Source organism: Lampris incognitus, chromosome 5 (assembly GCF_029633865.1).
Source record: "Lampris incognitus isolate fLamInc1 chromosome 5, fLamInc1.hap2, whole genome shotgun sequence".
NCBI lineage: Eukaryota > Metazoa > Chordata > Actinopteri > Lampriformes > Lampridae > Lampris > Lampris incognitus.
Window position 1 is genome coordinate 9,615,151 of NC_079215.1, and position 15,039 is coordinate 9,630,189.

The 15,039-nt window shown below is 49.2% G+C and overlaps 1 protein-coding gene across 1 annotated transcript in view; it reads right to left on the reverse strand.

The window, feature by feature from the left end:
- pkn1a (protein kinase N1a) overlaps positions 1 to 14,717 on the reverse strand; it is a 112,386-nt gene extending 97,669 nt beyond the window's left edge. Inside the window, exon 1 of the mRNA XM_056279753.1 lies at positions 14,209 to 14,717. Coding sequence (XP_056135728.1) covers positions 14,209 to 14,229 — 21 coding nt within the window. The 5' untranslated portion in view covers positions 14,230 to 14,717. The remainder of the gene's footprint in view (positions 1 to 14,208) is intronic.
- Positions 14,718 to 15,039: the final 322 nt, after the last annotated feature.

Genomic DNA, 15,039 nt, shown 5'->3' on the forward strand with positions numbered 1-15,039 from the left:
GGGCAAAGGTCAAGATACGTCACACAGCAGGGCTGCTGTTGTTGACAGAGCAGGACCCACCGGACGAGAGGAAAGAAAGAACGACTGCTCTTATTTAAACAAGGTCCTAAGCCTGAGACGCGTCCTCTGGAAATTACAGTCCAAGACCTCCAGAACTTAACACGGTGTGCCTGTTCCGGTGTCTCTAAAGACCCTCTCACACCTAAAGTCTGGTACCGCCCTGAAAATCCAGCAACCGTTGATAAAAGCCCGTCACACCATCAAGCCGTTTCGAGCTTTTTCCTGAAAAGCTCGCCGTCCAACAAACCAAGCGAACCCCGATGTTTCAGTTCCAGCGGAAATTTACAAGTCCTGTCCTCTGACCAGCCCCGCATCGTCATTTCTTCATCCATTTGGAGCTTGAAAAAAATGGCGGGGGGGACTAGATTATTCTGATGTGTTGCAATTTTTCAATTATTGTATTTGTGCAATATGCAGGTGCTTTTTATTATTATTATTATTCTCCCCAATTGTGTCCGGCCAATTACCCCACTCTTCTGAGCCGTCCCGGTCGCTGCTCCACCCCCTGTGCTGATCCGGGGAGGGCTGCAGACTACCACATGCCTCCTCCCATACATGTGGAGTTGCCAGCCGCTTCTTTTCGCCTGACCGAGATAGCGAAATTGCTGTGGCGTGGACCCGTCCCACACCTGACACTTTCATCCAGCCACACACAGCGTGGAATGATGGCACTTCAGAGGTCCGCTGCTGTTTGCCAGATCTGGGCCAGAACCAAGCCATAGAAATGCTGCATGTGCCACATATTTGCCAAAGGTGGCCCATATTTGTTTTGTGATATTTGGGCCATATTCACCATTTACCACACGGGGCCACTTCAGGGTCACATCCAGATCACATGTTGCCCAGAACACCACAGCTTTGCCAAAAGAAGGCCCACATTTGATTTGGCGTATTTGGGCCATATTTGCTATTATACATGTGGGCCCCTTCAGGCTCACATCCATTTTGTCAGGGCCAGAAGAAGGCCACCAGTGCCGCATCATTGCCTGAAGTGGCCCACATCCGGATGCTATCTGGGGACAGTGAGGAGTTTCACCAGGGGGACGTAGCATGTAGGAGGATCACACTATTCCCCCCACTTCCCCCTCTCCTCTGAACAGACGCCCCAACCGACCAGAGGAGGCGCTAGTGCAGCGAACAGGACACCTACCCACATCCGGCTTCCCACCCGCAGACACGGCCAGTTGATGGCAGATGAGATGAGAAGACGACGAGAAGACGGAAAACACGTGGTCACGACGCGAATACGCATTTTCATGGGTTACGTGTTTAACGGACATCCATCCATCCATCATCCGAGCCGCGTATCCCGCTCTCAGGGTCGCGGGGATGCTGGAGCCTATCCCAGCAGTCCTTGGGCGGCAGGCGGGGAGACACCCTGGACAGGCCGCCAGGTCAAACGTGTGAACGCTGGGAATATGCGAGAACCTTTCACACCGACGCCATCCCAGCAAAGTGGCCTGCCAGTGGGAACGACTGCCGGGACTCACGACCAGCACAGGAAACCGCCAAAGCTACAGAGAGAACACATCTTGAGCATAGGGATGGACACACACACACACACACACACCACTTTCCTTAAAGGCTCATGGGATTGCAACCACTAACAGTAACATTTCTCCCACAGCCCAGCCCCCCCCCGTAGTATTTGTATTGTATATTTTCTATACATTAGGCTACCGTACCTTCTATTTTTCTACTCATAATGCTGTTACAGGTAGGAGCACCGACCTGTGTGTGTGTGTGTGTGTGTATTCAGCAGAACAGAGGGGACGGTTGGGGGTTTTAAAACAAGGGGTGCGCCCCCCTGAGGTCATGGGAACAACGGGCCAGTTTCGGAGAGTGAGCAGAGGAGATGTGAAAGAAAAGAACGAGGGCACAGCCCCTGCACAAACGAAAAAGCACGAAGGGATGAGGAGAAACCGGGGCTTCCCCCAGACCGTCTGGGGACTGCAACAGCTGTTTGGACTTGTAGACTCGCCGTCAATCAAACATACAGCACACACCATGGACGTGTGTGTGTGTGTGTGTGTGTGTGTTGGTCAGCGAGGGTGCGGCCACTGGCTGCCCCGGCAAGCACTGGGGGAAATGCACTGCACAGTGAAGTGAATGTGATCTGAGCTGCTAGTCTCAAACAATAGAAGCTATTGTGCTGCTGCACCCAGAGAGTCTCATCCTCAACATAGTGCCCTTTACACACACATGCGCACCCTCACCCCCCGCCCCCCACCCCCCAAGTCTACTCTCTTGCCCTAGTGGGGCAAGAGCAGGGGGGGTGGAGAAGCCCAAAGCGGTCCGCGGCACAGCATTTTACATTTCTGTCGGGACCTTGAGGTAAGAAATTACCGAAATGGGCCCGATTGAGACGGATTACCGTCTTAAATATAAACGTGGACATTGAGGCCAATTTAAGGGTGATGGGAAAATGACTCGTGAAAACATGTCACAGGAGAAAAATGCTGAAAAACCACAAGCGTATAGGACCAAACATGGCTCGCCTAAACTTAAACAATAACATGCAACTTCCTCTGGAAGGAACATCCCTATTGGGGTTTTTTTACAGCCTCTGCAGCCTGGCTGCACACGAGAGGATATGGAGAACCCAAGACATGAGAACACAAGACATGAGAACCCAAGACATGAGAACCCAAGACATGAGAACCTAACACATGAGAACCCAAGACATGAGAACCCAAGACATGAGAACCTAAGACATGAGAAACCAAGACATGAGAGCACAAGACATGAGAACCCAAGACATGAGAACACAAGACATGAGAACCCAAGCGATGAGAACCCAAGACATGAGAACCTAACACATGAGAACCCAAGACATGAGAACCCAAGACATGAGAACCTAAGACATGAGAAACCAAGACATGAGAACATAAGACATGAGAACCCAAAAGATGAGAACATAAGACATGAGAACCCAAGACATGAGAACCCAAGCGATGAGAACCCAAGACATGAGAACCCAAGACATGAGAACACAAGACATGAGAACCTAACACACGAGAACCCAAGCGATGAGAACCCAAGACATGAGAACACAAGACATGAGAACCTAAGACATGAGAACCCAAGAGATGAGAACCCAAGACATGAGAACCCAAGACATGAGAACCCAAGAGATGAGAACCCAAGACATGAGAACCCAAGACATGAGAACCCAAGACATGAGAACCCAAGAGATGAGAACCCAAGACATGAGAAGCCAAGACATGAGAACCTAAGACATGAGAACCTAAGACATGAGAACCTCAGACATGAGAACCTAAGACAACGACAAGCTCCACCAATGTTTTGTCTCCCCGGTTCTAAAGAAGGGGGAAAAAATCAGTTCTTACGAGATATGCAGAGACGGGTATGGCATACCGAACGACTCTTCACGCCCCACTGATGTTGGGACCTCTACTCTCACCGCTGGTTTGTGGATCTTAATAAGAAACCAATCCTGTGAGGGGGCACTGCCTATCAACACGGGGCTCGCTGGATCGAACCCCTGTGTTGCCTCTGGCTTGGTCGGGCGTCCCTACAGACACAATTGGCCATGTCTGCGGGTGGGAAGCCGGATGCGGGTATGTGTCCTGGTCGCTGAACTAGCGCCTCCTGTGGTCGGTCGGGGCGTCTGTTTGGGGGGGGGGGGACTGGGGAGAATAGCATGAACCTCTCACGTGCTACGTCCCCCTGGGGAAACTCCTCACTGTCAGGTGAAAAGAAGCGGTTGGCGACCACGTGTATCGGATGTGGTAGTCTGCAGCCCTCCCCGGATCGGCAGAGGGGGTGGAGCAGCGACCGGGACGGCTCGGAAGGGTGGGGTAATTGGCCGGATACAATTGGGGAGAAAAAAAGAGGGGGGGGGGGACTAAGTAGGGGTGGGAGTGGAGGTTGGACAATTCATGTCATTTTGTGATGACTCCTAAAATGCCAATGAAATCTGTTTATGAAAAAAGAAATCAATGACGAGCACAATGAAGGGCTTGAGAAAGCAAATATTTAGAAAATACAAAGTTAAAACTTAGCAAATAAGACACTCGTTTTGAGTGTGAGGTCTTCTTACGTGCACCGTTTATCAAGTTTAGCCTCTCACTTCCTCTCGGTGTTCCCCGACCTTGCGACGAATCGCTCATCACCACCACAAACCATTAGACGCCGGGTCCCCAGATTGATGGGGGTTAATCAAATCCAAACCGCTCACACCACACCACGTAACCTTTCCCCACAGCCAGCGTCAAGCTGCCAACCAGGCCTCCGACTGGGATTTTCTTCCACTGCTGGCGTGGACTTACTGGGATAAATCAGCCCAGTTACCGGCTGGTGAGACCCAGCCTTGCCTAGAGAGTATCTGTCACAGTTTATACAGAATGGGGCTTTAGGGTAGAGCCGGGCAGCTGACTGATACTGAGAGTATCAAAATATGAGACTAGCGCTTACATCAAAGTAGAGATCCCTCGAGCCACCTTTTTTTCACTTCCAATCCGATTCCGATACCCGAATTTGGGTATCTGCCAACGCCAATCGATACCGATACCCGAGCTCTTTTTTCATTGTTGTTGTGGTTGTCGTCGCTGTCGTTGTATTTATATGTAAGGTTACATGAGGCCGTAGTAAACCACACGGCACTTCTTATTAAAAGAGCCACAAATAGTCCGGGTGGTGCAGCGGTCTATTCTGTCGCCTACCACCCCGGGGGATCGCCTGTTCGAATCCCCGTGTTACCGCCGGCTTGGTCGGGCATCCCTTCTGACACAATTGACCGTGTCTGCGGGTGGGAAGCCGGATGTGGGTATGCGTCCTGGTCGCCGCACTAGCGCCTCCGCTGGTCGGTCGGGGCGCCTGTTAAGGATGGAGGGGGAAAAGCGTGATCCTCCCACGCGCTACGTCCCCCCTGGTGAAACTCCTCACTGCCAGGTGAAAAGAAGCGGCTGGCGACTCCACCTGTATGGGAGGAGGCATGTGGTAGTCTGCAGCCCTCCCCGGATCGGCAGAGGGGGTTGGAGCAGAGACCGGGACGGCTCGGAAGAGTGGGGGTTATAATTGGCCGGATACAACTGGGGAGAAAAAGGGGGAGGAATAATCCACACACACACAAAAAAAAAAAGCTCCATGTTTGTTTCCACACAAGTAAGGGTCAAATGAAAGTTTAATTGATTATTGCACAGATTACCATCTGCTGTATCTCCAACCACAGATAGTACCGGGGGGGGGGGGGGGGGAGAGCACACTGTGAATAGTCGACTCGTATGCAGTCGAGAAATCTGGTGTTAAAGCACATTACGGCAGAAATTAGATCCCTTTTCTAGAAGCGCGGGCTGTTTGTAATATCTGGACCTGGTTTTCAGTAGTCCTCGGTAAGGTCTTCACGCACTTTCAGCCAAGTCCTGAGTAAAGTAAATATCTTTTGGCTGAGATTAGAAATCATGATCCATGAAAAACACACGCACAAACAAGCAGGCATTCCATCCGACCGCCTGATTCGAGGCCCCCCCCCCCCACACACACACACACACACGCCCTCTAGGTAGTGGTGCACTGGCCCAGGGCAACGTGTCTTTAGTCTCACATGACAAGCAGCAGCTGCGCTCGGTTGTGAACGACTAATATGTCAACACACCAAATACGCAATTTTGAAGTGAAACCATTACATGAGGCAACTGTAGACATGAGAAACCATATATTCCATTGCACTGGAGCAGTACTGGTGGCGCGGGGGTGGTTAGCACGGTCGCCTCACAGCAAGAAGGTCCTGGGTTCGAGCCCCGGGGTAGCCCAACCTTGGGGGTCGTCCCGGGTCGTGCTCTGTGTGGAGTTTGCATGTTCTCCCCGTGTCAGGCGAATCGGCCGTACTAAGTTGTCCCTAGATGTGGACGTGTGGGCCCTGTGATGGCCCGGCGGCCTGGCCAGGGTGTCTCCTCGCCGGCCGCCCAGTGACTGCTGGGACAGGCTCCAGCATCCCCGCGACCATGTGTAGGATAAGCGGTTTGGATAATGGATGGATGGTGGACGGAGCAGTATTTGAGTAAGGCGGGCCTTTAAAGGCGGCATTACAGTAACGGTGTTGGGACTGTTCCAGCCGAGTGAAACGAACACTGAATTCTGCACCCCCTGCTGGGTCATCACGTCCACATCACTAATGATAATTTCTCAACGTTTTCTTGCGCGCAAGCATCTTCTGAACCGGCACTGCGTGCAGACACCCCGTACGACCCAACACAGCCCGACAAACAGAGCCGTCTGTGGACTTCTGAGCTCAAACACTCGCTCCTTCTTACAACCCCTCCTGTGTAAAGGAGCTCGAAAAGTGCGGGAGTCCAAAAACAAAATAGGGACAGTGCACATAAACTATGCTCTGGTCACGGCGGCAAGTAGATTTCAGAATCTCACAAATGTAGTCGCAACTCAAACAGTCTGCAGAAGACCACGTAAAGCGAAATCCCTCCGACTTCTAAAAGCAGAACTGAACGCATACAGTAGCTAAACCTGCACCCCATCAGAAACCCAACTGGTTGTCATTTAACAGTAGAACGACCGGGGATTTCACTCCTGCCTAAAACGACCACGGGCGGTCAAAATGACCGCCGGATTTTAAACTCTATATTCTGTCAAGATAAATACCAAATTGAGATATTGCATATGTTAGCATGTCTGTTAGGAAACGACCGACACCAAAATTAAAATTTTAACAACTATAATACTATCTTTAAACCATTTAAACTTCGACACGGTCGAACTTGAAAATAGTACGGAAAACACATATCGCTCATCTAACAAACGTAACGAGGCCTATAAAATGTGAAATGTAAAAAAAGAACTGAGAATTGCCATTGAAACAGTCCCAAACAACGGCCGGAACTTAAAAACTACTAGAACAACCATGGGCGGTCATTTTGACTGCCGCGGTGTTCAAACTCTATCTTCTGTCAAGATAAATACCCAATTGAGATATTAATGCATTACATTAATGTTAGCCTGTCTGTTAAGTCAGTGGTTCTCAACCTTTTTGGGCTCCTGGACCCCCTGCGTATTTTTGATCTACCCTGAGGACCCCTCCACCTGATCTTGGGGGAGGGGGGTTGCAATTTGATAGAAACAGTAGAAACTGCATTTTAAATGGCATTTGAGCATTTATTCACTCTTTGGGGCAAAAATAAGAGCTTTCAGTTGAAACTTAGATATATGTAACAAAACAGAATTCTTATGCAGTAACTTTCAGATATATGTAACAAAACAGGATATGTATTCAGTAACTTTCAGATATATGTAACAACACAGAATATGTATTCAGTAACTTTCAGATATATGTAACAAAACAGAATATGTATTCAGTAACTTTCAGATATATGTAACAACAGAATATGTATTCAGTAACTTTCAGATATATGTAACAACAGAATTTTTATGCAGTAACTTTTAACAATGCAAACGGGAGCGAGATCTCTTATTAAAATACAATAAATGACACTTGTGAAACAGATGTAATGAGAGAAAAAAGTCCTGTTACCCTTTATAGTTTAGGTAGATAAAGGTCTCAGTCACATTTGAGTAAAATAATCCTATGTCATAGGATCTTTTTTTTTAAAAGATATTTTATTTTCACGGACCCCTTGCAATTACACCACGGACCACTAGGGGTCCGCGGACCCCCGGTTGAGAAACACTGTGTTAAGACACGGCTGAAACCAAAATTAACATTTTAACAACTTTCAACACCATTTTCCAAACAATTTAAAAGGGCCACTGTTAAACGCCTGTACATACTGCAACACCTCGGTGGTGGTCACGGTGCGGCTGTAACCAGACACGTTGGAAATAATCAAAAATCAAGTTTAGACTATTACTCTGCTAGTGTGACTCTAGGACAGGGCAATGAACGTCGTGACGGAAATGACGCGGCCCCACGCACGTCATAAATCGTGACATGACGCGCACGACGACGTGCAAATTACGCAGTCATTTTGACCGCTCGTGGTCGTTTCAGGTAGATCTTATCGTAACTTTTTTTGTGCAACCGATCCAAAACTCATTTTAATGTGAATATATGGCATTTTAGGGGCATTCATGAAGCGGCAGGTCTGTGTCTCCCCCCCCCCCACAAAGTTATTAAACTTTGAAAATCCAAAAACTGCCAAAATGGCCGCCTTGGTCGTGCAGTTTTACACTGCAGTGACGAAACATAAAACATGCATGCCAGCATATAAAAACGACAATTCCCCAGAGAGCCAATGTGCACAGTCCGTGAAGCCAGCAAGAGACTACGTTCATCTGCTACGAGTCCAAGTAAGGTCTAATCTCAGGCCATCCTCACACGAGGGGTTACACAACGCCATTCGTTCAGCGTGTTTCATTAAGACGAGATAACCTATTTTTCAAGAGTGAGAAAGACCATCGGTTTGTTTCCCTGTCTGCAGCCAACCCAGTTTCTTCCCCTGTATATCCACTTGTCTGTCTACGTGGCCACGGGGCACGGCTGAGGAGGAGCGTGAGTGAGGTGAATAGCTGTCTCCTTACATCACGCAACAGGTTATGGGAGTCTCCCCCTGCATTCCCCTGAGCGTCTGACCGCGTACATCGCCTTTTGTGTTTGTGCCGGTTGTGTCCATTCTTGTGAATGCACATTCTGTGAAACCCTGGATGAAGTAAGGCGCCGCTATGCGCTGTGCCATCCGACTTGTTCGGCATGTTACACCGGCATCTTTCGACCAGACTGTATGGAAAAGTACCCGCATCCCATCACGCACTGCTGTGCAGAAACAGCTTTCTCTTCTGCCCTCTGACCTTTTTCGAGGAAGTGTGACGCAGTTGGGTTCTGACTCCTATTGGGGGTTTGTTTTTTTAATCGCCTTCCTGTGGGACGAACAAAAGAAAGGCTCCGGGGACAGCGGCGTTGTTGTCGGGGGGGGGGAGGATCTACCGGGGCCTAGAAGGGAGAGGGGGGCCCTCGGGTTTTGGTTTGCAAATTTTTCTTTCCAACTAATTATTGTCATAACTTCAGCTAAAATTGGCTCAGTACATCGGTTGAGGGACTTAAAGACAATAGTGGAGGCTCTCCGAGGCCCCTCTCGCCCCTTACAAAAGGTGCAAAATGGGGTAATCCGCCCCTCACGAGCGTCTCTCAATGCAGCTCACCTCGTCCTGTTGCGAGTGACTGCTGATACAAGCACAGAGTCATGTCTTTCCCAAAGACGGCAAAATCTGGGGTTCCAGAAAAGAAAAGGAAAAAAAGGAAAAGGAGAGAAGGCAAAATGAGGGAAAACAACTGTTGAGTAACTTCGTCCAAGAGAAAGTGAGCTGGGAGCTTTTCAAAGAAAGGCGGCCAGCTAACCAGCGAAGAGGAAAGCTATGATAGCTAACTAGCTAAAGAGGAAAGGGGGCCCACAGAGACTGCTTAAATATAGGGCCCAGAATCTTGTGCTACGCCCCTGTCTGGGGGAAGCTGCAGAAGTCCACTGCTAGCAGACCTCGTACGAGATGCTTAATATGCATACGAGAAACGTCATCTCAAGTCATATCAGGAGACAGTCCCTCGGGATTGGGCGATTATTCAATATGGTATTGTACATGAATGAAATTCAGATATCGTCATACACGATTTTTCTAACATTGAAACAATAATCTATTACCTAAAATATCTCAAATAATTAGGTCTAAAATATCGGAGGGGGTATTGAAAACTAATTTTTGGTTTGATAATATACTTTACATTAACAAGCAGTTCAATGTAATAAACCTCAATTGGATTCTTACACGTAGTATTTTTTCCTTATTCGTAAGTCGATATCATAAGAGGTAATAAGAAAATATTTCCTTTATCATATTTTCCATTATTTCTCAGCACTACTGTCTCTTAGCAAAGGTGGAGGCACTTCTCACGCAATCTCAAGCTTTGACAAGTCCTAATTTGACTGTCAAAAACAAACACAAAGGACTCAACATGTGACATCAGAGTTTCCTTCTTTTTTTCTTGCAGGTTTATATAGCACTCCAATCTGGAAATTGGATTGAAATGTCAACGCTTATGCAGTAGTGGCCAATCTCAGGGACTCCACCCGTCTCCCAGCGAGAAATCTTGTCGTCAGGTAATGTGCATCAGGCTTAACCCCTCCTCACTTGGAGGGCAAGTGTGGCCAGCAGCAGGTCTTACCTATTCAATCTGTCAGGACCAGTTTTCAAAACCATTCAGAGAATATTCACGAGATTTCTTATTTTAGAAAACGAGGGTTGATTTCAAATTGGTCCTGGGTGTGACTCAAGACTGGTCCCTGCATCACAACAACGCTAGTATGTTTTATTGAGCCTTGGTGAAAGGGATCAACGAAAAGCCTGTAAAGGGGCTACGGGTAATATTTTGATTTTCCAGAGACATAATACAACTATCAGTGGTATAGTGGTTAGCACTGTCGCCCCACAGCAAGAAGGTCCTGGGTTCGAGCCTCGAGGTAGTCCAACCTTGAGGGTTGTCTCCAGTCATCCTCTGTGTGGAGTCTGCATGGGTTTCCTCCAGGTATTCCGGTTTCCTCCCACAGTCCAAGGACATGTAGGTAGGTCAGGTGAATCGGCCATACAAAAAAAAAGTCCCTAAATATAAATGTGTCGGCCCTGTGATGGGACTAGTGGCCTGTCCAGAGTGTCTTCCCACCTGCCACCCAATGACTGCTGGGATAGGCTCCAGCATCCCGCGACCCTAATTAGGATAAGCGGCTTGGATAATGGATGTATGGATAATACAACTGGTAAATATCAGTACAGGTTGAAGAGAAATACCGATTGAAACAAAATAAATGACTTCAACATCAACCACTCTCAGATTTTTGCATCCAAGAAACACAGCAGCCACACCAGCGAATTGTTTCGGCAGGTCAGAGCCTCCGACACCCCACCACAGACTTGGCTCGGCTGGCACTGACAAGTCATTGGTGAACTATGTGGCAATCACAACAAATCGCTATGCCGTTCGAAACTCGCAGATGTCAGTAAAAGTGCACATAAGCACTATCCTTCCAGTTTCGATTTGCTCCTCGTCTCATGGTTTGCCGCTATTCACAACACCAAATGACAAGAGGTGAGCAGTGAAGTGGAACTACACATATCCCCTTTAAGACTCCAGCCAAGTCTAAAAAGCAAGGTCCCCCGTTGACCTATTAGCTCAGAAAAGGAGAAAAATGTAACTTTAGTGTGAAAATGTCACATGCTTTCAGGAAGCCTAACCAAGACCTGGGCTGATCTGGCAACCTGTTAAAGGGGAAATTCACCGATTTTTAACCTTATTTCCATCCATCGGCGACGGGGGTAGCATATGCAAAACACCTGCGGCAGTTCCAGATCGTTTCTGCATCTCTGGGATGTCAACGAAACAGTTCTGTTTTCTGCCTGCCAAGTGGTGTATTGTGATGTCAGTTGGTGGAAGCAGGAACTACAGCCTAGGTTAGCTTAGGTTTCTAATCTCCACTCTAATCTGCTATAAGGACACCTTCCAACAAAACACATCGGCATTATCTTAGATAAGCTACGTTTCCAATCGGGGAAATGACATCCAACAAAATAAGCACAGGGGATTTTATGGGTGATGATACTTAAGCTTGCACGCAATGCATTCTGGTACGTGTAGGCACCGTCAGAAAGGCTCTGTGAGCAGAAGAACGCTGCAGTATACTACGCAGTGAGGATTTTTTCCCTGCTTCAGTCGACAACATTAGTCATCAATATTGAAAACCAGAGGCAAAACCTTCCTTTAAAACGACGGAGCCAAACTGAAAAACAGACTTGACGTTAGGCTAAATGAAATATCCTGTTGAGCCGCATGAGGAAATTCCCTTCACCTGCCCCTAAAGGGAAGGCAAAGTGCCGGGCCAGTTTAGAACAGCCTTCCTGAAACGGTTTAGGATCCAGGCACCTTGCTCAAAAACACATCAGCCAGACAGACGCTCATCTCATTCGCACTACGCCACCTACACCGACTGCCCTTCATCTGACTGCGTCAGTTCGTCAAACCACGAGGAACCAGTCGGATGAGGTTCACTTTAAGACTCGTGAAGTTTTAAGTAAACTCAAATGGGTGAGCACTGAATACTTGCTCCCTCCTTCCTCTTCACCTTGCAGCAGTTCTTACAATGACAGTGGGTACACCTGGAGTTCAGTCAGACTCCTCCTTCGCCTCCCCCTTTCTTCTCCATTGTTTAACCATTCTCCTGTGTTTGTATGTGTGTGTGTGTGTGTGTGCAGTTGATGAGGGTTAGGACATGGCAAAACATCGCCCGTATGGGGAAGCTAAAATGTCAAAATCGCTTTCGAGTGACCAGCTGTTGCTAACCCGTCTGTCTGAATCTCCTCCGTGGAAGTAAGCAGCGGCCCTTTACTTTATGCACACATCTCCAGTAACCAAGGATGCTCGGACTCCTGGAGAACACCAAATGGGTTGCACGGTGTGAGGGGGCAGAAATTTGCAGGGCTACAGCGAGGCTCCTGAATTTAAAAGACAGAAACTCAATGTAAATATACCTGCTTCTACCACCGGGTAGCTGGTTGGATCTTCAGACAGAGAAGGTGCATCTGTTGGGTCGCTGTGGGCCCAGGGACACCAAGCAGCAGAGCTACAATTAGACCCGAGCTCGAGAGCTTGTAAAACAGCACCACTTTCTGCTGCCTCTGAACAGTGTGCGTGATTGAACACCGGATTTGACTTTTTATTTTACCATCAACACATGGAAGGACTCATGACTTCCTGGCACAACATGAAGACGGGAAAAACACGAGTGTGAGTGTGCCATATGTGACATTTCAACAATACGTTTCACAACGGGCTACATTTGTAAGAAGAATGAGGTTAGCATTTTTGGGGAAAAAAAGAAAAACAGGAGCAATAATGAGAAGAAACCCCCGCTGGTCCCAACCACGACTTCCTAAGTTGGTTATCATTATAGTTAGCCTATAGTTAGCCTGACTGGCCTTGTTTTAAGCTGCTTCGCTACTTGTATGCTGCAACTTTCATCACTGTATTGATCCCGTCTTACACCGCCAATGACACTGTTGGGGCTAAATCGTAGAGATTCATAAATGCTGGCTTTTACTACTTCTGCCATTTTTGTAGGACCCCCCCCCCCCTGCTGAAACTCGCAGGCGACCACATACACTTCCAACGGTGAATGTATGGGAAAATATATGTAGTCTGCTGGCTCATGTTGAGGAGCCGAACATACACGCTGGCATACTTGTGTCCAATACTTGCATACTTTGCATGCGTGTTGTGTTGCGGCGTCGTTATTCTATGTTAACTACACCCTGAGAGCCACGAAAGCGGAGTCAGATTCCACGTAAGCGCAAACCTACACGGCCAACAACCATGTTTGTGACTGCGATAGGCATCAGTGCCTCATCGCTCACAACAGGCCCCAAGTGTCACACGTTGTGTCAACATGAAACTTAGACCACTTCAACCGCAGCACTAGGTTGTTATCATTATCACCTCTTTAATTCTATAATCATCCGTCTTCCGTCATGCACATTTCAAAGGCAACATCCGTCAAGGCTTTGCCCTTGTTCTTGCACGACACCATTAATACAGAGAGACAGGCATCAAGCCTACTTGGGGGGGGGGGGGGGGGTTTGCCTTTACTCACTATTGTCCCCTCTGAAATGTAAAGTAGGCAACCTGTTCCCTTGTCAATGCTCCTGCAAACTAGTGACGTCACTGGGGAAACGGGATCGGTGCGCGTTCCAGAATAACCACCCCTGTTATGCCTGTCCACACTCCCAACATCTTGACTTATAGTTGACCCCCAAGGACCCACATGACAAACCAGGACACAACACAACACCAAGGTGACCCGGCACGTCTGCAGCTCTGTGCAGCAGCCCTCTGCAAAAAAAAGAAAAAGGGGGGAGAGGGGGAGACAGAGGAGGAGTGGGGGGGGGGGAGACAGAACCCAGCCACAAGTTCCTCCCGTCCTGATCCATTAATGAGAAGCAGCAAACGATCCCGTTCCAAGTCAAGAACACAACAGCTTGTCCCGAACATGGGCTGAGACAGCCGGGGGAAACACCCATTCGCTGTGAGGGAAAACAGGCGACAGACCAAAAAAGAGAAAGACGAAGGAGAAGAAGGGAGAAAAGGAGGCCCGCGTACCCGATCAGCGGCGGGACTTGACTTACTTGAATGGAGTCGTTCGCCATCGGCGGAGGCGGCGGCGGTCAAGTTTCGCTCGGTCGGAAATCGCAGTTGACGCGTTCGGGTTTCGGCAGACAAGCGAACACGTGGGACCCGCCGCCACTCCGGCGGGTCTTCCCCTTCCCTCTCCTGGGCGAGCGGTCTGGCGGCGAAACCTAAAACCTGCCGGCGGACCGTACCGGACCGGACCGGACCGAACGTCACTCGACTCGATTTACTTGACCGAACCGGACCCAAAGGCGGCGAACCATTGAGAGGGAGGTAATCCGCATCGCCGAGTTGCCAGAACGCGCCACTTCACATCCGATCCCGACCCGATCCGATCCGACCCCCCTTAAACGCTGCGTGTCAAGGCCGGCGTCGCGTTCCGGATCCCCGGTGCTGAGAAGCGCCCGATAGGGACGCGAGTAAAAACCAACCGCGCAACGGAACTCCGGAGTCCGCCACACGCAGCCGCTCGGTTCTTCTCGGATGCTCGCTGTTCAACAGCCAGCCAGAGCCTCCCTCCTTCCCTCCCTCCCTCCAGAAATTACAACGCCGGCGCGTCCCCCCTCCTCCTCCTCCTCCTCCTCCGCCTCCGCCTCCTCCTCCTCCTCCGCCTCCTCGTCGAGCGCCGAAGTCTCAACCCACGACGCGCGGAAGGCGACACGGTGAGCCGCGGGGCTTCTTCTCCTTCATCGCCAACATCCGCGGAGCGCGAAGCGGGTCCCGGTCCCGGTCCCGGTCCCTGGGCTGGATCACACGCCTGTCAGCCTTCCGCCGCAGACAAAGGAGCGGCCGTGCCCGCCAGTCCCTTTTGAATGTCCCGCAGTTAG